We start from the raw sequence: 24,823 nt of genomic DNA, 5'->3' as shown, positions 1-24,823 counted from the left end.
ACTGGTTGATTGTCAGTACTGGATGTTAGTTAGTGGGTGATTGTCATTACTGGACGATTGTCAGTACTGGATGATTTTAGTACTGTGTGGCTGTCATTACTGGGTAATCGTCAGTACTGAGAAATCGACAATACTGTGTGATTATAAATACTGAGTGATTGTCAGTACTGGACGATTGTTAGTACTGAGAAATTGACAATATTGTGTTATTGTAAATACTGAGTGATTGTTAGCACTCGATGATTGTTAGTTATGGGTGATTGTCATTACTTGGCGATTGTAAATACTGGGTGATTGTCATTACTGGATAATTGTTAGTATTGGGTGATTGTCATTACTGGGGGATTGTCAGTACTGGGTGGCTGTCAGTACTGGGTGATTGTTAGTACTGGGTGATTGTCATTACTGGGCGATTGTCAGTACTGGGCGATTGTCAGTACTGGATGATTGTTATTACTGTGTGGCTGTCATTACTGGGTGGTCGTCAATACCGAGAAATTAACAATACTGTGTGATTGTAAGTACTGGACGATTGTCAGTTCTGGTTGATTGTCTAGTTTTACACGGTTTTCAGCTTTTTGAAATGCAAAACAACGTATCGATTAACATGTCTTTGATACACTGAATCTAGTTTTTTCTCTGAATCAGTGCATTTAAAATTATTTCTTTTTTCGGTGTAATGAATCACGTTGCTTTTCATGGGACAAAGTTGAAAAAAATTGCTTTCCAACTAAAAGAAATGTGATACATTCTGATAAATTCTCATGAAGAAAAGAATTAACACTGAAATTTTAAGCCGTTTGCAGAATTGAAATAAAGTTATAAAATCACAACGGATTAACTGGGTCATTATCGTATTTAAACAGTATCTTGATATACAATGTTGATTTTGGCTTAAGTGTATTTTGCCAAGTGCGTTTGCGCGGACAGTGATCTGGCCTGGCAAAATCCATGAGAGCTGACATATACCTTTTTCTGGTGTTATACCAGCCAAAAACGATCTAATTTGAGGTACATAAGACAGAAACTCGTTCGGAAAAATTTTTGACGCATTGTACTCCGAGACGAAATCATTACGTCATTGCAATTTGAATATTTATTTCCGTATCCAGCGGGGGCCGTATCCGATGGAAGTTGAATACAAGGGTGTACATTCGTTAACAAAATACATGCTTTATTTGAGAAAGACAATTTGTAGGTATGTGATAAAACATGTATGCATCAGTGTCTCAATAGATATAATATAGATTTGTGCCATTTAGTCCGGCGAAGGGTGTTAGTTTAGTTGAATTACTTTTTTTTTACAGGAATGGCAGTTTGATCATTATTTACATAATTGTCATCAGAACTTCAGTCGCAAGCGACGAAGCGCCACCTGCACCACAGCAAGTGAGTACTGTTGTTGGTATTACAGTTGCCGCAACAGATGAGCAAACTGTCGGTGTTTTGACGATTGTAACTGTCGAAATTGAAATAACAGTTCCAACTGTCATCACAGAGAATGAGAATCCTGTCAAGAAAAGTAAGAACAATATTAGTGACATGTCTTTCTTTCTTTTTTTTCTGTAAAATTATTTTTAGTTTGAAGGCGATAAATACTGACAGATATAACAAAGCAACAAACACATGCCTGAATATATATATTTTTTTTACCACAAAAAGCATCACCTTGAGATTTTCAACAAAAACATACTCGATACTTTATACCCATTGTGTTAAAGTCTAATCCACACAACATACCGCATGCTGTAAAATTAACACAATGGATTATGGAATAGAGTATCGAGATATGTTCGTGTTGAATATTTCAAGGTGATGCATTTTGTAGTAAAAGTATATTTAGGTATATGTTTGTTGCGTTTCCATATCTCGTCAGTGTATAAGTTATCTTGTGGCAAAGTAGTTGTTCGTTTCGATCGGTCCTTGGATAAAAAAAATGCCCATTGAAATTTAGACATGTAGAGCTAATTTCTGATCCAATTAAACGGCATGACAATAGAACCTATTATACACGATCCTCAATAAAGTTTAGATGTGCGGAATATATCTAAGGGCTACATGAATAGCAGATTTATGCGCCCTTGGGCTTAGGCAAAATATGTTTTTTGTCATTTAACTTGTGTGTGGGAGTTTGAAGTACAAATATTACGGGATTTTAATTAAACTTTATCAGCATGATTGCCATGAAGCAAAGATGTGTGTGATATAGTTTTAGAGTTACAATCGCGATCCTACGAAAAGCCAAGGGACCGGTCGTTTTTTTCGTAATATCGCATTTTCGTTCGAGCGTAGCATAGGAAATTTCGCTATACAGCACCTTAATATCTACACGTCGTAACCCGGGATATTTAAACGTGATTTTCGTATAAGAGTACATGTATACCAATTTTATATGTACATCTAGGTTTACTACAAATCTTATTCGAATCTGAACTCAGATGGTATCTGGAATGTAAAACGTTTTTTTTTTCCTTCACTTTTTTATTCACTGTACATTAAACATATATAGGGTACAATGTTGCACGAGAACAAAAAATCGCAATTGCATATTCCGATACCCTCAGCTACCCTTTACTGAATTGTTTTAAATAATAAAACGACAATAAACAGACGATCAGGACTTAAATATTTGTTTTTATTTTCTTTATGCAGTTTTCACACTTTAATTACTGTTTACGCCCAGCTAAATGATGGTGACACTTTCCACTCTAAAAGTGTGAAAATTTAGACGATATAGGTATTCGTAAAATCGCAACTTAAAAAAGTTGAAAACATGCTTTAAGGACATAACAATACATTCGTAGGAGCGCATGTTTCGTAAAACCGCGAATTTGTAACATAGAAATAAGAAGGAAAGCAGCCGGGACCACAAAACCTTTTCGTAGTATACCGGTCTTTCGTTAAATTGCGATTCGTAGCATCGCGAATGCACTGTAGTTGCACCAGTGTAGAATTACGTGTCCTTGAACAAATTATTATACGGTATTATTGGCGCATTGGATCTTTGTGGCATAGACTCATTTTACTATTTTAAATATACATTTTGTATACCAATGAAACAAATGAATTCTTGTAATCTGAAATGGAACTCAGAACAACTGAAATAACGATACACGTTAAACGAAATGATAAAATCGTGTACTCACTTGCAGAAGCATAGGCTGTTATAGTCACGTGTTAACATTCAGGTATATTTTCCTACATCTCTAGAGATACAGTTCAACGGGACATGCTCTGGTACCAATAAGGAACGATGTGTTACCAAACACTCTGAATGTATAGAAAGGGTTTGCAAGTGCCCAGTGGACAGAACCCATGACTCTCCGTCTGACAAGTGCACTCAAAGTAAGTCATATGTCCTATATAATATACAAACGTCATGCTAATATCAAAGCTTTCTTTGTAGTTTACGCAGAACTTTTAGCAGAAGTTTTGAATGTATGGTCAATATGGTGGCATATTTCTGGCACGAGATAGCTAGGTAGCTATCAAGATAATTTTGTAAACTTTCCAGAAATGGGTACATTTTTTTCTGGAAACATTTCAGCAATAAATAATAATTTCTAGATATTTTAATCTGTTTCTTGAAAATGTTTTAGCGCAAAATTTAGCTTCAATGCTTCAAACTGCCACAAGATATTTGATAGCTATTGCGATAATGTTTTAAAATTTCAAGCAAGTTGTCCATTTTTCTGAAAAGATTTTCGCAATGAATTATTTTTTCTAGATGTGCTTCTTATTTTCAGGAAACTTAAGGCTATTGAGAATTTTTTTTTCAGAAAAAAATTGAAATATTAAGATAATTTCTAACAATATTTATCTAACTATCTAGCTAGTAAATAGCAGTTGTGGGCACAAATGCTATCGAGATTAAACTGTAAATTATCGCAATAATATTTCCAGGAAACCTTCAACTATTGAGATAATCTTTTCAGAAACTTCGCTTTATCAAGATAATTGTTTGAAGTATCGCGATAGCTACCTATATCGCGGCAGAAATTTGGCACCATAGGTCAATGTATGCAGTATAATTAGTGTCTTTCGTATCTGATCCATTTCATAAGTAGTAGATGTAAAAAAGAGCATCAGGTCAAATTTTCCTATCGAACACATCTTCGGATTGCTAATATCTAATAAAATATCATATTATTAGTTTTCTCAGCAGAAACGAATTTTTTTAATGGTTACTATCTGGCATCGGTAACACAAGAAGTAGTTCATGCATTATACATACTTGACTTTCAGTCGACTGTGGTGATGAACCTGTCATAAACAACGGTACTGTAACGTCAAATGGTACCAAATATGGGTCAACACTAAATATCACATGTGATGAAGGTTTCGAACTCTCAGAGAATGCAACAATTAATTGTTCCACACCAGGGACCTGGGGAGATATGCCATTATGCATGCCCATGGAATGCCCAGAGTTTATAACACCAAACAATTCTGAAATAGACTCAAATACTACTGGTCGCACATATACAGATATCATTGAAATCACATGTATAACAGGCTACGAGCTAGATAGCAGTTTATCTACGGTGACCTGTTTGGCCAACCAGTCTTGGAGTGAGTCCCCTGTTTGTTCTGTCGTAAACTGCAATGCACCAGACATTCCAGTTAATACTATTATTTCATGGGACAAACAGAAATATGAATACAACGAAAGCGTTACAGTTGAATGTTACACTGGATTTCAGCTTGAAGGTAATGCTACAATTAGTTGTCAAGCAAACGGAACATGGGAAGACATTCCAAAATGTTCTCCAGTGGACTGCGAGCCACTAATTGTGCCAGATAATGCAGTCATTGTTCCTGATAAAAGTCAATTTGTATACCAGGAAAACGTTACAATAGAATGTGATACAGGTTATCAACTTCAAGGTAATGCTACAATTAGTTGTCAAGCGAATGGAACATGGAAAGACATTCCAAAATGTTCTCCAGTGGACTGCGAGCAACTAACTGTGCCAGATAATGCAGCCATTGTTCCTGATAAAAGTCAATTTACATACCAGGAAAATGTTATATTAGAATGTGACACAGGATATCAACTTCAAGGTAATGCTACAATAGGTTGTCAAGACAATGGAACATGGATAAACCTGCCAGAATGTCAACCTGTGAAATGTGAAGAATTCACCAAGCCCGATAATGCCGCTATTTCTCCGAACAAACAGCAGTATGAATACAATGACAACATAACAATCGAATGTAACGATGGTTACAAAATTCAAGGTGAGAACATGTTTAGCTGTCTAGCAAATGGGTCATGGACCGATGTACCAACATGCACTCATAAAGAATGCGATCTATTTGTTAAACCAGAAAATGCTGAATTTACACCTAACAAAAGCCAGTTTTTATATAGCGAAAATGTAACGATAAAATGTAACATTGGTTACGAGGTTCAAGGTATAGAAACAATTAGTTGTAAAACTGATGGAACTTGGATAGATGTACCAATTTGTTCTCCGGTTAAATGCGAACTTTTTGATGTACCAAATAAAGCAAAATTAGAACCGGACAAAAAACAATATACTTACAGTGAAACCGTAACTTTGGAATGCAAAAGTGGATATGAAATCCAAGGTAACTCCACAGTGAGATGTCAAGAGAATGCATCATGGACCGAAATACCGACATGCAAACCCATTGATTGTAGTCAATTACAATTACCCGAACATACAGAAAGAAATTTAAATATCACCGACCTAAATTTTGACGATGCAGTTTTTATCACCTGTGAAAATGGTTTTATTTTGGTCGGTGATAATAATATATCTTGTCACACAGATGGTACTTGGCCGACAGTTAACTGCGTGCCTGTTAATTGCTCGACGGAAGACTTCGCTAAACCCGATAACAGCATGGTTTCAAATGTAAACGATAGTGATCTTGAGATCGAGTGTGTTGAAGGTTACATAATAGACGGAAATCCTTCTGTAACTTGCACGTCTGGAAATTGGAGCGAATTTCCAAGATGTAACAAGGTAGACTGTGGAGCGTATGGGTTCATAGAAAATGGAAATGTGTCGTCGGAGACAGGAACAGAATATAAAGATACAGTTGAAATATCATGTATAGAACATTTTCGCTTAATAGGCAAAAGTCCGGGCATTTGTTTATCCAATGGTTCGTGGACAGACAAGCCCGAGTGCACGATGATTGAATGCGGGAAGCTGAAGATACCTAAACATGCAGTAGTACCGGTAAACATAAATGACACCGTTGAAGGAACTGTTATTACACTGGTTTGTAGAGATGGATATGACCTCAACGGAAATGGAACCGTTATATGTCAGGCAAATGAAAATTGGAGTGATGTACCAATGTGCGAGGCAAAGGATTGTGGGGAAATTGATCCACCTGAAAACGGAAACATTGTCAACCAATCAGGATCAACAGTAGGTATGGTAGCGTTTATAGAATGTGATAGTGGATTTGATATAGTGGGAAAAGAAAATGTCACATGTTTGACGTCTGGAAAATGGGGTTATTTGCCATCATGCCTGAAAACTGAATGTGGTAAATATACACCACCAGACCATACAAATATAGTAAACAATACAATTAGTTGCGAGAAAGGATATAACCTGTCAGGAGACGCAATTATTGAATGTTTGGATGGAAATTGGAGTGTTAATGGTAAATGTGATCCGGTGCAGTGCAGTGACTTACCCGAAATTGACAATGCTAATTCATTAGAGAACGCTAACGACACGTATTTGTATGAAGATACAATTGACATTACATGTTATGAAGGATTTGAAATATCTGGAGACCTAAAGGCAAAATGTAGTGAAAATAAAACATGGGTAAATGTGCCTTCGTGCAGTCCTGTTCCTTGTAACGAGTTTCTCGTTCCCCCTGATGTGGAAATCGGTAACCAGGACACAAAGAGTCGAGTATTTGGAGACATCATAAATATCACATGCTCGATTGGATTTGAACTTGAGGGCGACGGCTTCGTTATTTGCAATGCATCTGGAGACTGGGAGACTTATACTTCTTGCAAACCAAAGGCTTGTCCTGAATTTGCAGTACCACAAAATGCCGAATTTGAAAGAAAAGATGGTTCACTATTTGTATTTGGAGATTCTGTGATATTCTCATGTGAAGAAGGATATAACTTAACCGGAAATCAACAAGCGAACTGCACAGCTGACGGTGAATGGACAGATATTCCTTCTTGCAGAATTGTATCCTGTAAACCTTTTCAAGTACCCCAAAATGCCTCAGTTGGTCAGCAGAACCTTACCGGTTATACATACGGTGACGCACTAAATATCACTTGTGACGAAGGACATTTTTCACGTGATGGGTTGCAAGCACTATGCGGAAGCGATGGAGAATGGAAAAATATTCCAGTCTGCGTTCCTGTAAATTGTTCAGAATTAACGGTACCAAACAATGCAAATATAGGAAACCAGACAATTGGCGGCTATAAGTTTGGGGATGTTGTACAAGTGAGTTGTCATGACGGCTTTTCGCTATCCGGCGTCAGTAAAGTGGAATGTTTAGCAAACGGAACTTGGGGTGAATTTCCAAGTTGTGAGATAATAGACTGTGGACCATATGAGCCGAGAGGCGAGACATATACTATTGAATCCAACTCTACAACTACGTATAATACCTCGTTATCGGTTACATGCGTAGCTGGCCTTGAACTAACAGATGACTCGATGAAGACAGTATCATGTGAAGCAGATGGACAATGGCATGGACACATCGAGTGTAAAATTCCTGGTAAGCATATAAGTCTTTTAAATCTAAGTTCGAATGAATGATAAGTATTTAGCTACTAAATTGACATGCATTTGCTTGTTGTTTGTTGTAAGATGAGAAACAGACCAGTAAGATGTTCTGTGACGACTAAATTAATTCTAGTAATTGAGATGTTTGACGGGATAACTATGTAATGTTATGAGCAAAATATTATATCCTTAAATATCATAGAGTCGTTTTCACAAATTTTAGACGTCAATGATTTTATTAACCGGACCTATGTATGCCAGGCCGGGATCCGAGCTTGTTGTCACTATATAGCAGAGGTCGATGTTTGGCTACGTCACAATCAAAAATAAAACGGTCACTTCACAATTGAAAAACTGACCATTTTCTTATATTCCGTTCCTGATTCCACACACCATCTCAAACCATCTTCACGGAGATATAATATTATATGCGCGACTAAAGCTTGCCATTAAATTATCGGCTTATTTACATTTGAACGACACATTTTAACGTTTCAAAAAAAAATTACACAACATGTTCTCCGCTGGTTAGTAACCTACGCTTGCATAGTATGAGGCCATTCTAAAATTAACAATCGCGCGCTTCGATAGAAATTTGACACACAAGAAACTCTCATACCCTCGTGGTGATGGATTCCATCAGGAATAAGGTGTCGAGAGTGATTAATATAAGTTGTTGAACTTCCTTCACAATCGACCTAAAATAAATTATGTATAAACTAAGAAACTCGTGTTTACATGGAGTTTTATACTCTAAGCAAAATGCATGTAGCCATGAAAAGCAAACAAAAATCTAAAATTAAAGCGTACACATAAAATACATTGTTCTTTAAAAATACCTGCAAAACAGATACCTAGTGCACTTCATACATCATATGGGAAGTCTGCAGTATCAGCATAAACTATTTATAGGTAGGTACGTAAATTAAAAAAATGGCCAGACTGTCCCGAAAGAAATGGCTCATCCTGGCAGGCCCAAAACAGTAATGACGTCAAAGAACATCGCTGCTGTAAGACGCCTGATTAATAAAAGAAGTAAGGTACACGGCGTCCGAGATAGTCTTTTCTTGACATCTCAGATGGAATCAGTAGTAAAATTCTCAAAAAGCACTTGAGTTTAAGAACGGTTTGTTGTCCTGTGGGAGCATTATATGTTGACCTTGGAGCAAAAGGCGAATAGGGTCAAACATGCTAAAGAACAGCTGAGAATGTTCTCAAATTTAGATGGTCACACTGTACCACTGCACCTAACATGGATAGAGAACTAGGTATACTTTTTTCACCCAACAGCGTTGCGTTGACAACAGATAGTGGCTGCGAAAAGGTGATCATAGACCAGTAATTGCTAAAAGAACGTGTAAAAAGGTTCTGAATCTATCTTCTTAAAATCAAGGGTTACACATTCCTACACCGTCAGGAAAGTATTATAGAGACAAACCACTTGAGTACAAACACTAGAACGTATTTGTTTTATATTTTCATTTAGCGGGCTCCAGTTGATCCATGAAAATGACGTGACTTACAAAATACCATCGTTCAAAAAGGTTCTGAGAGATGAAAAAGTGATGCAAGTCAATCATCGCTGCTTATTCACCAAAATTAAATATTTATCAAATAAAACACTTGGGAGTAGTATTTTTCAATTACTTAAGAGCATACCAAAGGGAGACTATACTGGAGCGTTCATCACTTGAATTTCTCGACTGCGGAAGTTCGTGGAAATCCAGGGATGCATATTTTAGAATGATAACTAAATTTGAAGTCAGTACACAAACTGTGTACCATATTGCAGCACGATTGTCATTATTTTAGAGTGACCCTCGTAAATGGTTACATTTAACCTCTTTATTGTAGGGAAAACACATTTTATTCGTGTTATAACATCTACATCATCCAGGGGGATTGGTTGGTGATTGAGCCCGTAAGGGTTGTAATACATGTACGCTTTGCCACGGAACGCGCTTATATAAAAATGTATTTTAACGAGCGCGAGAATCTCTCTTTTAATACTCGATTTCTCTCCTTATAAAACACCCGCGAAAAGTGACAAGTTTTATGTTTTATGCTAGAATGTCTGTTTATATGCGAAAATGAAATTATTTGTCAATATTATCTGACAATTGATAGAGAAATTCATTTTTATTTATGCATCGTTAAACTAGTACTGATAAATATTGGATGTGTTTCCTTAAACCTACCTTAATGTATATAAGTACATGCAAGACATAAATACGTTTATTTTTATTTATTATAAGATATGTCTGGTGTTTCAGTTTCAATGAATAGTCATGATTCTGTTGAATTTGCAGTAAATGTATTATACTGAGCCTACACTTTTCAGGATCCGTATCTTTTACACAAAGCATGTTTATATTTGTCGAGGGGGAGAAAAAACATAACATGAAAAGTGAAAAATTATCCGGGCTGGCGAACAGTATTATTAGCAAAAGATGATCAAGATGATACTGTTCCCATCAATAAAATTTTCATGATCTCTACTTTCACTGGATCCGACACTAATCGAATATTCGAAATAATGCTTGATCAGATGTACATCAGATCAAAAATGTGTATTTCATTCCGTTTCCGGAGAATATAATAATTTATCATGATACAAAATGCTGACACGATCAACATTTGTCTGCTTTTATTTGATGATTATTAAATCATGCTTTCACTGAATGTTTTGTGATATTAATCATCATTTTTGTTTCAGGATCCGTATCGTTTACACAATCCGTGTATGCATTTGATGAGGGTGACACTGGGCGTATTACCTGCGAAGTGACAGATTATCCACGGTGGCAAACAGTATTATTAGCAAAAGAAGATCAAGATGACAGTGGTATCACAACTCCACTTTTCAAGATCTCCAATGCCACTGGATCCATTTATAATGAAACACTGGATTCCAACTACACTGTTGACTATACGCTGGAAAATGATGGAGTTTCCGTTTCACTGAAATTCGAAACCGTTACCTGCGGCAATGAAGGGCTGTATACATGTGCTGTTGTTGTAGGTGATCTTACCAATGCTACCAAAATGAAGTCCGCTAGCGCAATTGTAAATGTCTCCTGTACAGACTGTGGAATACATGAGCCTATCACTAACACGTATGTGATAGACCAAAATGGAGAGACGAAGATAAATTCGACATTGCCTGTTACATGCGTGGACGGTCTAGAACTAACAAATGAATCGGTCAAAGTTGTGACTTGTGAAGCTGATGGAAAATGGCACGGAAAACCAGATTGCGCAATTCCTGGTAAGAAGATACAATTGCGTTTTAGATGTTCAGGATAAAATATAAAAAAAATTGGTTAAGTGATTACTTAGAATTCATTTACTTATTTATTACGGAGCGAAGCAAAACTGTTCCTTAATTTTTCAGGTGATAAGAGACATTAATACTGCTTGATCAGATGTACCTGAGATCAAAACAGTGTATTCCATTCCGTTTCCGGAGAATATAATAATTTATCATGATACAAAATGCTGACACGATCAACATTTGTCTGCTTTTATTTGATGATTATTAAATCATGCTTTCACTGAATGTTTTGTGATACTAATCATCATTTTTGTTTCAGGATCCGTATCGTTTACACAGTCCGTGTATGCATTTGATGAGGGAGACACTGGGCGTATTACCTGCGAAGTGACAGATTATCCACGGTGGCAAACAGTATTATTAGCAAAAGAAGATCAAGGCGACAGTGGTACCAGCACTCCACTTTTCAAGATCTCCAATGCCACTGGATTCATCTATAATGAAACACTGGATTCCAACTACACCGTTGACTATACACTGGAAAATGATGGAGTTTCCGTTTCACTGAAATTCGAAACAGGTGCCTGTGACAATGAAGGGCTGTATACATGTACTGTTGTTGTAGGTGATCATGCCAATGCTACCGAAATGAAGTCCGCTGGTGCAATTGCAAATGTCTCCTGTACAGACTGTGGAATACATGAGCCTATCACTAACACGTATATGGTAGACCGAAATGGAGAATCGACGATAAATTCTACATTGCCTGTTACATGCGTGGACGGTCTAGAACTTACTAATGAATCGGTCAAAGTTGTGACTTGTGAAGCTGATGGAAAATGGCACGGAGAACCAGACTGCGCAATTCCTGGTAAGAACATACAAGTCCGTTTCGATGTTCAGGATAAAATATAAAAAATTTGTTTACGTGATTACTCTGAATTCATTTCTTATTTATTACGGAGCGAAGCAAAATTGTTCCTTAATTTTTCAGTTGCTAAGAGACATTAACACTTTCTAACTGAATATTAAATAATGCTTGATCAGATGTACCAGAGATAAAAAAGTGGTTTTCATTCCGTTTCCGGAGAATATCATAATTTATCATGATACAAAATGCTGACACGATCAACATTTGTCTGCTTTTATTTGATGATTATTAAATCATGCTTTCACTGAATGTTTTGTGATATTAATCATCATTTTTGTTTCAGGATCCGTATCGTTTACACAATCCGTGTATGCATTTGATGAGGGTGACACTGGGCGTATTACCTGCGAAGTGACAGATTATCCACGGTGGCAAACAGTATTATTAGCAAAAGAAGATCAAGATGACAGTGGTATCACAACTCCACTTTTCAAGATCTCCAATGCCACTGGATCCATTTATAATGAAACACTGGATTCCAACTACACTGTTGACTATACGCTGGAAAATGATGGAGTTTCCGTTTCACTGAAATTCGAAACCGTTACCTGTGGCAATGAAGGGCTGTATACATGTGCTGTTGTTGTAGGTGATCTAACCAATGCTACCAAAATGAAGTCCGCTAGCGCAATTGTAAATGTCTCCTGTACAGACTGTGGAATACATGAGCCTATCACTAACACGTATGTGATAGACCAAAATGGAGAAACGAAGATAAATTCGACATTGCCTGTTACATGCGTGGACGGTCTAGAACTAACAAATGAATCGGTCAAAGTTGTGACTTGTGAAGCTGATGGAAAATGGCACGGAAAACCAGATTGCGCAATTCCTGGTAAGAAGATACAATTGCGTTTTAGATGTTCAGGATAAAATATAAAAAAATTTGGTTAAGTGATTACTTAGAATTCATTTACTTATTTATTACGGAGCGAAGCAAAACTATTCCTTAATTTTTCAGGTGCTAAGAGACATTAATACTGCTTGATCAGATGTACCTGAGATCAAAACAGTGTATTCCATTCCGTTTCCGGAGAATATAATAATTTATCATGATACAAAATGCTGACACGATCAACATTTGTCTGCTTTTATTTGATGATTATTAAATCATGCTTTCACTGAATGTTTTGTGATATTAATCATCATTTTTGTTTCAGGATCCGTATCGTTTACACAATCCGTGTATGCATTTGATGAGGGTGACACTGGGCGTATTACATGCGAAGTGACAGATTATCCACGGTGGCAAACAGTATTATTAGCAAAAGAAGATCAAGGCGACAGTGGTAAGAGCACTCCACTTTTCAAGATCTCCAATGCCACTGGATTCATCTATAATGAAACACTGGATTCCAACTACACTGTTGACTATACGCTGGAAAATGATGGAGTTTCCGTTTCACTGAAATTCGAAACAGGTGCCTGTGACAATGAAGGGCTGTATACATGTGCTGTTGTTGTAGGTGATCATGCCAATGCTACCGAAATGAAGTTCGCTGGTGCAATCGTAAATGTCTCCTGTACAGACTGTGGAATACATGAGCCTATCACTAACAAGTATGTGGTAAACCAAAATGGAGAAACGACGATAAATTCGACATTGCCTGTTACATGCGTGGACGGTCTAGAACTTACAAATGAATCGGTTAAAGTTGTGACTTGTGAAGCTGATGGAGAATGGCACGGAGAACCAGATTGCGCAATTCCTGGTAAGAAGATACAATTCCGGTTTAAATGCTCAGGAAAAAATACTAAAATGTTTGTTTAAGTGATTACTCTGAATTCATTTACTTATTTATTACGGAGCGAAGTAAAACTGTTCCTTATTTTTTCAGGTGCGAGGAGACATTAACACTTTCTAACTGAATATTAAATAATGCTTGATCAGATGTACCTGACATAAAGAGTGTATTTAATTCCGTTTCCGGAGAATATAATAATTTATCATGATACAAAATGCTGACACGATCAACATTTGTCTGCTTTTATTTGATGATTATTAAATCATGCTTTCACTGAATGTTTTGTGATACTAATCATCATTTTTGTTTCAGGATCCGTATCGTTTACACAGTCCGTGTATGCATTTGATGAGGGTGACACTGGGCGTATTACATGCGAAGTGACAGATTATCCACGGTGGCAAACAGTATTATTAGCAAAAGAAGATCAAGGCGACAGTGGTAACAGCACTCCACTTTTCAAGATCTCCAATGCCACTGGATTCATCTATAATGAAACACTGGATTCCAACTACACTGTTGACTATACGCTGGAAAATGATGGAGTTTCCGTTTCACTGAAATTCGAAACAGGTGCCTGTGACAATGAAGGGCTGTATACATGTGCTGTTGTTGTAGGTGATCATGCAAATGCTACCGAAATGAAGTTCGCTGGTGCAATCGTAAATGTCTCCTGTACAGACTGTGGAATACATGAGCCTATCACTAACACGTATGTGATAGACCAAAATGGAGAGACGAAGATAAATTCGACATTGCCTGTTACATGCGTGGACGGTCTAGAACTAACAAATGAATCGGTCAAAGTTGTGACTTGTGAAGCTGATGGAAAATGGCACGGAAAACCAGATTGCGCAATTCCTGGTAAGAAGATACAATTGCGTTTTAGATGTTCAGGATAAAATATAAAAAAATTTGGTTAAGTGATTACTTAGAATTCATTTACTTATTTATTACGGAGCGAAGCAAAACTGTTCCTTAATTTTTCAGGTGATAAGAGACATTAATACTGTTTGATCAGATGTACCTGAGATCAAAACAGTGTATTCCATTCCGTTTCCGGAGAATATAATAATTTATCATGATACAAAATGCTGACACGATCAACATTTGTCTGCTTTTATTTGATGATTATTAAATCATGCTTTCACTGAATGTTTTGTGATACTAATCATCATTTTTGTTTCAGGATCCGTATCGTTTACACAGTCCGTGTATGCATTTGATGAGGGAGACACTGGGCGTATTACCTGCGAAGTGACAGATTATCCACGGTGGCAAACAGTATTATTAGCAAAAGAAGATCAAGGCGACAGTGGAACCAGCACTCCACTTTTCAAGATCTCCAATGCCACTGGATTCATCTATAATGAAACACTGGATTCCAACTACACCGTTGACTATACACTGGAAAATGATGGAGTTTCCGTTTCACTGAAATTCGAAACAGGTGCCTGTGACAATGAAGGGCTGTATACATGTACTGTTGTTGTAGGTGATCATGCCAATGCTACCGAAATGAAGTCCGCTGGTGCAATTGCAAATGTCTCCTGTACAGACTGTGGAATACATGAGCCTATCACTAACACGTATATGGTAGACCGAAATGGAGAATCGACGATAAATTCTACATTGCCTGTTACATGCGTGGACGGTCTAGAACTTACTAATGAATCGGTCAAAGTTGTGACTTGTGAAGCTGATGGAAAATGGCACGGAGAACCAGACTGCACAATTCCTGGTAAGAACTGACAAGTCCGTTTCGATGTTCAGGATAAAATATAAAAAATTTGTTTACGTGATTACTCTGAATTCATTTCCTATTTATTACGGAGCGAAGCAAAATTGTTCCTTAATTTTTCAGTTGCTAAGAGACATTAACACTTTCTAACTGAATATTAAATAATGCTTGATCAGATGTACCAGAGATAAAAAAGTGTATTTCATTCCGTTTCCGGAGAATATCATAATTTATCATGATACAAAATGCTGACACGATCAACATTTGTCTGCTTTTATTTGATGATTATTAAATCATGCTTTCACTGAATGTTTTGTGATATTAATCATCATTTTTGTTTCAGGATCCGTATCGTTTACACAATCCGTGTATGCATTTGATGAGGGTGACACTGGGCGTATTACCTGCGAAGTGACAGATTATCCACGGTGGCAAACAGTATTATTAGCAAAAGAAGATCAAGATGACAGTGGTATCACAACTCCACTTTTCAAGATCTCCAATGCCACTGGACCCATTTATAATGAAACACTGGATTCCAACTACACTGTTGACTATACGCTGGAAAATGATGGAGTTTCCGTTTCACTGAAATTCGAAACCGTTACCTGTGGCAATGAAGGGCTGTATACATGTGCTGTTGTTGTAGGTGATCTTACCAATGCTACCAAAATGAAGTCCGCTAGCGCAATTGTAAATGTCTCCTGTACAGACTGTGGAATACATGAGCCTATCACTAACACGTATGTGATAGACCAAAATGGAGAGACGAAGATAAATTCGACATTGCCTGTTACATGCGTGGACGGTCTAGAACTAACAAATGAATCGGTCAAAGTTGTGACTTGTGAAGCTGATGGAAAATGGCACGGAAAACCAGATTGCGCAATTCCTGGTAAGAAGATACAATTGCGTTTTAGATATTCAGGATAAAATATAAAAAAATTTGGTTAAGTGATTACTTAGAATTCATTTACTTATTTATTACGGAGCGAAGCAAAACTATTCCTTAATTTTTCAGGTGCTAAGAGACATTAATACTGCTTGATCAGATGTACCTGAGATCAAAACAGTGTATTCCATTCCGTTTCCGGAGAATATAATAATTTATCATGATACAAAATGCTGACACGATCAACATTTGTCTGCTTTTATTTGATGATTATTAAATCATGCTTTCACTAAATGTTTTGTGATATTAATCATCATTTTTGTTTCAGGATCCGTATCGTTTACACAATCCGTTTATGCATTTGATGAGGGTGACACTGGGCGTATTACATGCGAAGTGACAGATTATCCACGGTGGCAAACAGTATTATTAGCAAAAGAAGACCAAGGCGACAGTGGTAAGAGCACTCCACTTTTCAAGATCTCAAATGCCACTGGATTCATCTATAATGAAACACTGGATTCCAACTACACTGTTGACTATACGCTGGAAAATGATGGAGTTTCCGTTTCACTGAAATTCGAAACAGGTGCCTGTGACAATGAAGGGCTGTATACATGTGCTGTTGTTGTAGGTGATCATGCCAATGCTACCGAAATGAAGTTCGCTGGTGCAATCGTAAATGTCTCCTGTACAGACTGTGGAATACATGAGCCTATCACTAACAAGTATGTGGTAAACCAAAATGGAGAAACGACGATAAATTCGACATTGCCTGTTACATGCGTGGACGGTCTAGAACTTACAAATGAATCGGTTAAAGTTGTGACTTGTGAAGCTGATGGAGAATGGCACGGAGAACCAGATTGCGCAATTCCTGGTAAGAAGATACAATTCCGGTTTAAATGTTCAGGAAAAAATGTAAAATATTTGTTTAAGTGATTACTTAGAATTCATTTACTTATTTATTACGGAGCGAAGTAAAACTGTTCCTTATTTTTTCAGGTGCGAAGAGACATTAACACTTTCTAACTGAATATTAAATAATGCTTGATCAGATGTACCTGAGATAAAGAGTGTATTTAATTCCGTTTCCGGAGAATATAATAATTTATCATGATATAAAATGCTGATACGATCAACATTTGTCTGCTTTTATTGGATGATTATTAAATCATGCTTTCACTAAATGTTTTGTGATATTAATCATTATTTTTTTTCAGGATCCGTATCTTTTATACAATCCGTGTATGCATTTGATGAGGGTGACACTGGGCGTATTACCTGCGAAGTCACAGATTATCCACGATGGCAAATAGTATTATTAGCAAAAGAAGATAAAGACGACAGTGGTACCGTCACTCCACTTTTCAAGATCTCCAATGCCACTGGATCAATCTATAATGAAACACTAGATTCCAACTACACTGTTGACTATACGCTGGAAAATGATGGAGTTTCCTTTTCACTGAAATTCGAAACAGTAGTCTGTGACAATGAAGGGCTGTATACATGTGCTGTCGTTGTAGGTGATCCTGCCAATACTACCGAAATGAAGTCCACTGACACAATCGTAAATGTCTCCTGTACAGACTGTGGAATACATGAACCTATCACTAACACGTATGTGGTAAACCAAAATGGAAAAACGACGATAAATTCGACAATGTCTGTTACATGCGTTGACGGTCTAGAACTTGCAAATGGATCGGTCAAAGTTGTGACTTGTGAAGCTGATGGAAATTGGCACGGAGAGCCAGACTGCGCTATTCCTGGTTAGAAGTTACACATTTCTAGCACAAGTGTTGCTCACTCAAAATGCATTATATATATAAGGTTGAATTGCTGAATTATTTGTAATATAATAGATGTTTGGCAGAAATTAGAAACAAGACAATTTTACTATACATTATATTGATTAAGAAATCTTGCTTCGTTTATGCGTTTTAAATGCATGGCGACTGTTTAAAATATTTTATTTTGGTTTGCCTGTGATTCCAGGGTCACTTACATTTACGGAAGACAGCTATACGTTTAAAGAGGGGACATCTGTGAATATTACCTGCCAAATGAAGGATAACCCGAACTGGAAAACGCTAATGATTGGAAAGGTTGATGATAAAAATGGCGACCTTAGTAATCAAATATTTACGATCTCCAATGTAACTGGTTTTGTCGAAAATACTATCTTCGACAACAACTATAATGCCAGCTACACACTGAATAAAGATGGTGCTTCAATTTCACTGGAATTTGATCCTCTGACATGTTCCGGTAAAGGGATATATATGTGTGCTGCAATTGTTGGTGAATTTGAAAGTCCAATAGAAATCAATAATACCAGCACAACAGTAAATATATCAAGTAAGCTAACTTTTTCATCTCAGTGTTGTTATATTTTCTGGTCCTTTGGGATCATTGATTTCAACTCATTTAGATTTATAAAATTGAATACTGCTTAAGCCGGTGCTAGAGGGCGTGGGCAGTGTTGCATTTTCCATTACTGCTCATGAATAGACTCAAACAAACCGAGTCTGCAGTTTTCACTGATTGCATTGTTCTCGGTGCTTCCGAGGGATCTACTTTCCAGAAAATATGTTTACTTTGATTGACTGATCGGCACATTAAGTTATCATTAATTGGGTACCTTAGAGTGAGCGTCTTATCTTCACTTCACATAGGTCCGAGTCACATCTTGTGACTGTTTTGTCATAATTTAAGAAGTTGTCAGATTAGTGTGCCTCTATGATGACTTACATTTACACTCTTAGTTACTAAATTAGGCGAAATGTTATCAATCAAACAAGTGATACACTGATCAGTATAGGTTTTCAGAGGTAAATCAACAGAGTTTGAAACAAAATTAATATACCAATAATTCAGTTATGTGTCTGGCACGACATTGCACTGATACTGACATTATAATGATGTTTAATTTAAAAGAAATGAAATACTCTTATGTTCCTTGGTGTCAAAAGTTCATATGTAAGGTACAAAGTGAAATGCTTACATATATAGCATATGACTGATGCTTAGTAAAACATTAGATTAAGTTCATTAGAGTGCACATTAAAATAAAAAGAAACATAACATTGCATTCTTCTTTTCCAAAGTTTAAAGTCTTTTTTTTATATTTCATTCCAAACGGGTGTTGTCCAGTTTCTGAGAACCTGATGATGATGATCGGGATGATGATGATGGTGGTGGTTATGATTTACAAAAGAAATTAATACATAGAACATAAAAAGGCAAATGCTGTAGAAGCTGTAAAAACACTTTTTATCAGCGTGATAATGGCTAACTGAGAAGTGACCCTTTCCCCGAATAAAGAACACCTGTGAACAAAGACCACTTTTGCTTGTTCCGATCACTGGCACCAGATCAGAAAGAAAATGCCTCGTAGATGTTATACCCTACCCCTAGGTATTCTATAAGAACCATGGTCATGAACGGGGAAATTTACTAACCCGTTTTCAATCGTGCATTTCATACTTAAAACACGCATTTCGGTATATGTGTACTATGGATATCAAAAAAGTTGTAATTTATCTTCCATTATGTACCGGTCACATTTCTGCAATACATTTTATCTTAAAAACACAACGCGTAGTTTATAGTTATTTCAACGTTACACCAACAACTTGCTTGACCTTCCCTGGTGAAGTTCCGTTCTAGATTACAAAACCATTCTGATTGGCTGTTGTGAAAATGTATGTCAGTCGTCATTTTACTACACGTGTCCGCTAAAATGTGAAAATGCAGCATAAATGTGCAAAATGAATAAAATAAACAGAACAGATGCAGACCAATGTACGATTTCAAATTAAAGATCATATACAAGATGAATTTCATTCATCACTTCATGTTTTAGTGTAAAATTGTATTTTTTTTAAATTCTATTTTTGTTTGTTTACATTTCGCCGAACATGTGCACACTGCCTTGACCTCTAGACCGGATGTTCATTAGGGAAGGTCAAGCCAGTTTTTTCTGTAACGTTGACGAAAGCATAAAAAATGTTGATAATCTCAGCAATATGGAATATTGAAATAAGGTGACTGGTGTACGATGGAAGATAAATTATCGCTTGTTCAATATACTAGGTACCCATTCACCGAACTGCGCGTTTAAGTTGAGAAATTTACGATTGAAACGGGTTAGTATATTTTCCCGTTTATGACCGTGGTTCTTATAGAATATCTCGGGGTAGGGTATAACATATACAGAGGCTTTTTCTTTCAGATCTGGCGCCAGCGGTTCCAATGAGTGGTCTTTGCTCACAGGTTTTACTGTATATAAATATGACAAACCGTAATTGTGTTTCTATGTTTCAGAGCATCATATGCTAATGATGTCTAAATTCCACAAAATGTAATATCTTTGTGTTCATGTGTTGCAAATATTGCTCGAATTGTCAAAAATGAAAAAAATCTTATAACATAGTGATTTCATTTACGCTCAATGAAAGTTATCATGAACATTTCTATTTGTAATACATAACATTTATGTGTTTTCAAAAATAAAGGTATCGAAAGGGTAGACATTGTAGCCATTGTACTGCTGGCTATATATTAACTTTACCACCAATATGTATGTATTATTTTTCAATTTTTACTCATTTGGTATGTCACCATGTGTTAATGTGTTAATTACAGATGATTCGTCTATATATTTTATGCTCTAAGCACTTTTTGTGTAGCTGTGTTCTATGAATGTCGCGTTCCCAATTTCCGGTTTGTCCTAGTATTACACTGGTAAATCTTTTATATTGGTAATGCATTCTGGCTTTTTAAATATTTCCTTTACAAAAATTAGAAACTTACGTAAGGCACAAAATAACAATGGATATGCCTTCGTTTATTTTCAAAATGAAGCTGAGTCAAAAATCCCAGAAATAACCATCCCGGACAAGATATATCTCGGTCGAGAAGCAAACGTTGAGTGCACTGGTCTTATTGGAAAAGGAGAATCTGGTCAAATTGAAGGGCGACTCATGCTTGAAACCAATTTTGGGGTAATGTATATTCAAGGTTCAAATGCAAAAAGTTTCAGCTTTAAAATGAAGTGACTTCTTTGTCCTTCAGTCCCTCAATATAGGGATGTAGGTTTTATATCATTTCGGTGTGATTCGGAAACCCTATTTCAACAGTTCCATAGGGAATTAAAAGACCGATGTTTTGCATAGTTGTTTAAAGCTTTTATTATTTGTATATGGAAATCTAAATAATGGAATTCCTTGCCATGACATAGGAAATATTCAAAATAATAATTGTAATATGTGCGATATATTTTAATACTAATATTGATCAATTGTATATCGATACAAACAATGATAACAATACGGTTTGTTCTGTTGCATCGGGAAACAGTAATCTTTTGCAGCTTCGAAATTTTACAATGAAGATATCGATATGCCTATTACTGTGCTAATATTTTATACATTTCTTATGTAAAAATAGATTACTCTATTGTCACATGCGTTTATCCTTTCGATTTTATTCATGTGATAGGACAATGGTAGCAATTTAACGTACAACGGGTCAGCTACTCCGGAAGACGTGGATTGTTACTTCAAAGATTCGATTTCAGTACCAATCCCTACATCTACAGACACTTCAGGCTTGTGGGCACAGTGCGTTATTCGTCCTTCCCAAGGAGATGACCTACTGTCTGTAAAGGAAGACATTCATATTCTAGCATCATATGGTAACTTACATCTCAAATACTGTTTAAATGTATATAAAAATAATTTAAAGTATAACTGCGTTTGCCAAACTACCGGTATAAGCATTACTTAATATAAGGGAAGTGTTGACGGACATAAAGCAGGTATGTACAAAATGTCAAAAGATTCGAATCATAACTTTGTATTTTTAAATCGAGACAATCATATTTCTGCACACAAACAGCCTTTGGTAAATTTGTATTGTTCTGTTCGATTGATCAAAAAGATGTAACACATTTCAAAACAAAAGTAAGTAATACACATGTCATCAACCCTCATGAAGGCACTCGAACAAACCTGAAAAAGGCTGTTATTATTTTGCTTTGTTGCGTTCTATTAACCTCAAAATGTTTAAGAAAAATACATGCAATACTCTTTTTCAGTTGCATTTGAAAACAACGCGTATGTATTCAACATTGGTGAGGAGAATGCGTCGTTTGTTTGTGATGTAGAAAACATACCGGACTGGGGACGGGTAGAGATTAGAAGATCTGACGGTAGTGTGATTATTGCCATTAACAGTTCTGACCAATCAACGGACTCAAATGAACCACATATAAGTTTGATTGCAGATGAAAGCAACACAACAAATGATTCTGTTAGGCTTGTTGTTGTTTTCGGCTCTGTAGAATGCAGTGATGCATTGGGAGGTGTGGGTGATGTTGAATACGCATGCGTAGTTATGACTGATAACAAGACTACAGAGGCTAGGACTACAGTGACGTTTCAAAGTATGTATTTACCTACCATTATTAGATGTCCTTTTTATTTAAAGCTTTTAAAGGTCCTTTGGTTTAAATGATTCAAACAGGTTTGAATTTGATATTTTAACAAAATAGAAACACATTTATAGCCCTATATTCATGTTTTTCAGCAGTTGGACATGCATCAAATCAAATTTCATTAACTCATATGTTTTCAGCGTAGTTTTATTCAAGATACGAATGTCGTTTTCTTTCTTCCAAATGGAAAAGAAAGTTAAAACATAAATATTGATTCGAAAAGAAGTAATTCTACAAAAGATTTTAATATTATCCAACACATTTCATCATATTCAGGGGGTAGACGTAAATGGTGTTTTTTGGTGGTTTAAGTGAGATGAACATTGTGTTTATCGGGTAAATATGGCGTACAAACATTTCGTTGACAAATCAACACCCTAGGGCGGATATTTTGCCAAGTATGCGGGTTTTTCTTTTACTTTGGAAACATTGCATGCGTGTATTCTGTGACCACGCTATTTATCTCATTCTGACAATTTACTCTGTCTGTACCTGGCGCCGTAAAAATGTTATTGAACGCTTTATACGGAGAGAAATAGTTCAAGTCCTGCTCATGTCCACTTTTCCAACGATTTTTGTAAACAACAGTAACAGTTTGACCACATTTATGACAGAAAAAGCTTTAGAATGATTACTTCTTACTTACGACCGCGGTTCAGCTATCTAAATATTTTGTGGTGACTTTACTTGTACAGTGGAATGGTATCATACTAGTAACTCTTACACAGTACAGAGTGACCCGAATATAGACCAAATTGTTTTAAAGTTACCCGTTATATACTGAACTAGGCTTCAACAAGAAAATATCGGAAATAAAAGGTTCTTGCAGTCGTAAGTAAAACATAATCATTCTGAAGCATTAGCTATAAAAAATTTGGTCGAAATTGTACCGTATTTTATTTTTACAAAAATCGTTTGAAAAGTAGACTTGAGCAGGACTTGAACTATTTATCTCCGTATAAAGCGTACAATAACTTTTTTACGGCGCCAGGTACAGACTCGGGGTAAATTGTCGGGAGGATATAAATAGCGTAGTCACAGATGCTATGTTTCCAAAGTATAAAAACTCACCTACTTTGCAACATATCTAGGCTAATTGTTTTTCAACACCATTTACGTCCTACACACCCCCCCCCCCCCCCCCCCCCCCCCCCTCGCCCGATATTACTCAATATCAAAAGGTGTCAGGTTTCACATTATCATTACTACTTGTTATCAGATTCAGTCAAACTAAAATTTTATATGATTTGTTTACTAGTTCAACTGCAGTTTTTAAGTATTGTGTAGTCGTAAAAATGTTTACTCTTTCTTGGACTCATTTTGTTGCTTTCTATGCTTTTGATTGATTTTCATATAGATTCTGTCAGGAAAGAAATTTTAGAATTTCACAGTTCTTATCTTCTGTGAATTCTGTCTTTTTAGGTATTTTTGTTTCTGTTACAGGACCTCCTCAGAAACCACATCTTACTTTGTCACGTCAGATTATAGAAGGACAACCAACATGGGCAGGCAGGACATTCATTTGTGAAGGAGGTATTGGAAACCCGCCAGGACATATCGAAGTGGAAAGTAATTTTGACGGAGAATTTGGAACTTTACTAGCACCTCTTCCTGGAGAAAACAAAACTTCATATGGATTCATAGTCGACGATTCCATATCAGCAACTGATTGTGGATTTCATCAAACTCTTGAATTTGCTCTTGAGAATATAACAAAAGATTACATGCATCAGAAATATCTTCGATGTGTAACGAAACCGTCAGATGATCTAAAAAATGGGAATGTAGAGTACTCAGAACAGAAATTAGTTAAAGTCGTACCAAGTAAGTATGAGTGTACCAAATGAAAAAATCTTGAAGCACGAATTATGCGCCTTTGATAGTTATTTGTATTTTGTAAATAAATATATTTTGTGTCAACACTTACTTTGCAAACTGTTTCCCCAAGACTTGTTATAATCAAGCGACGCATGGA

At 36.4% G+C, this 24,823-nt stretch overlaps 1 protein-coding gene across 1 annotated transcript in view; it reads left to right on the top strand.

The window, feature by feature from the left end:
* The window catches only part of LOC128546143 (uncharacterized), a 66,222-nt gene that overhangs the window by 15,720 nt on the left and 25,679 nt on the right, over positions 1-24,823 (top strand). The window contains exons 5-21 of the mRNA XM_053547072.1: positions 1,308-1,522; positions 3,211-3,345; positions 4,246-7,752; positions 10,477-11,028; positions 11,354-11,905; positions 12,249-12,800; positions 13,126-13,677; positions 14,023-14,574; positions 14,900-15,451; positions 15,795-16,346; positions 16,672-17,223; positions 17,567-18,118; positions 18,345-18,707; positions 21,216-21,355; positions 21,852-22,047; positions 22,450-22,797; positions 24,292-24,672. Of these exons, the coding sequence (XP_053403047.1) occupies positions 1,308-1,522; positions 3,211-3,345; positions 4,246-7,752; positions 10,477-11,028; positions 11,354-11,905; positions 12,249-12,800; positions 13,126-13,677; positions 14,023-14,574; positions 14,900-15,451; positions 15,795-16,346; positions 16,672-17,223; positions 17,567-18,118; positions 18,345-18,707; positions 21,216-21,355; positions 21,852-22,047; positions 22,450-22,797; positions 24,292-24,672 (10,253 nt within the window). The remainder of the gene's footprint in view (positions 1-1,307; positions 1,523-3,210; positions 3,346-4,245; positions 7,753-10,476; positions 11,029-11,353; positions 11,906-12,248; positions 12,801-13,125; positions 13,678-14,022; positions 14,575-14,899; positions 15,452-15,794; positions 16,347-16,671; positions 17,224-17,566; positions 18,119-18,344; positions 18,708-21,215; positions 21,356-21,851; positions 22,048-22,449; positions 22,798-24,291; positions 24,673-24,823) is intronic.

The sequence above is a fragment of the Mercenaria mercenaria genome, chromosome 7 (genome assembly GCF_021730395.1).
Source record: "Mercenaria mercenaria strain notata chromosome 7, MADL_Memer_1, whole genome shotgun sequence".
In the NCBI taxonomy this organism is placed as follows: domain Eukaryota; kingdom Metazoa; phylum Mollusca; class Bivalvia; order Venerida; family Veneridae; genus Mercenaria; species Mercenaria mercenaria.
Note: the sequence above shows the minus strand (reverse complement) of the source record. Positions and strands in the feature narration are given on the sequence as shown.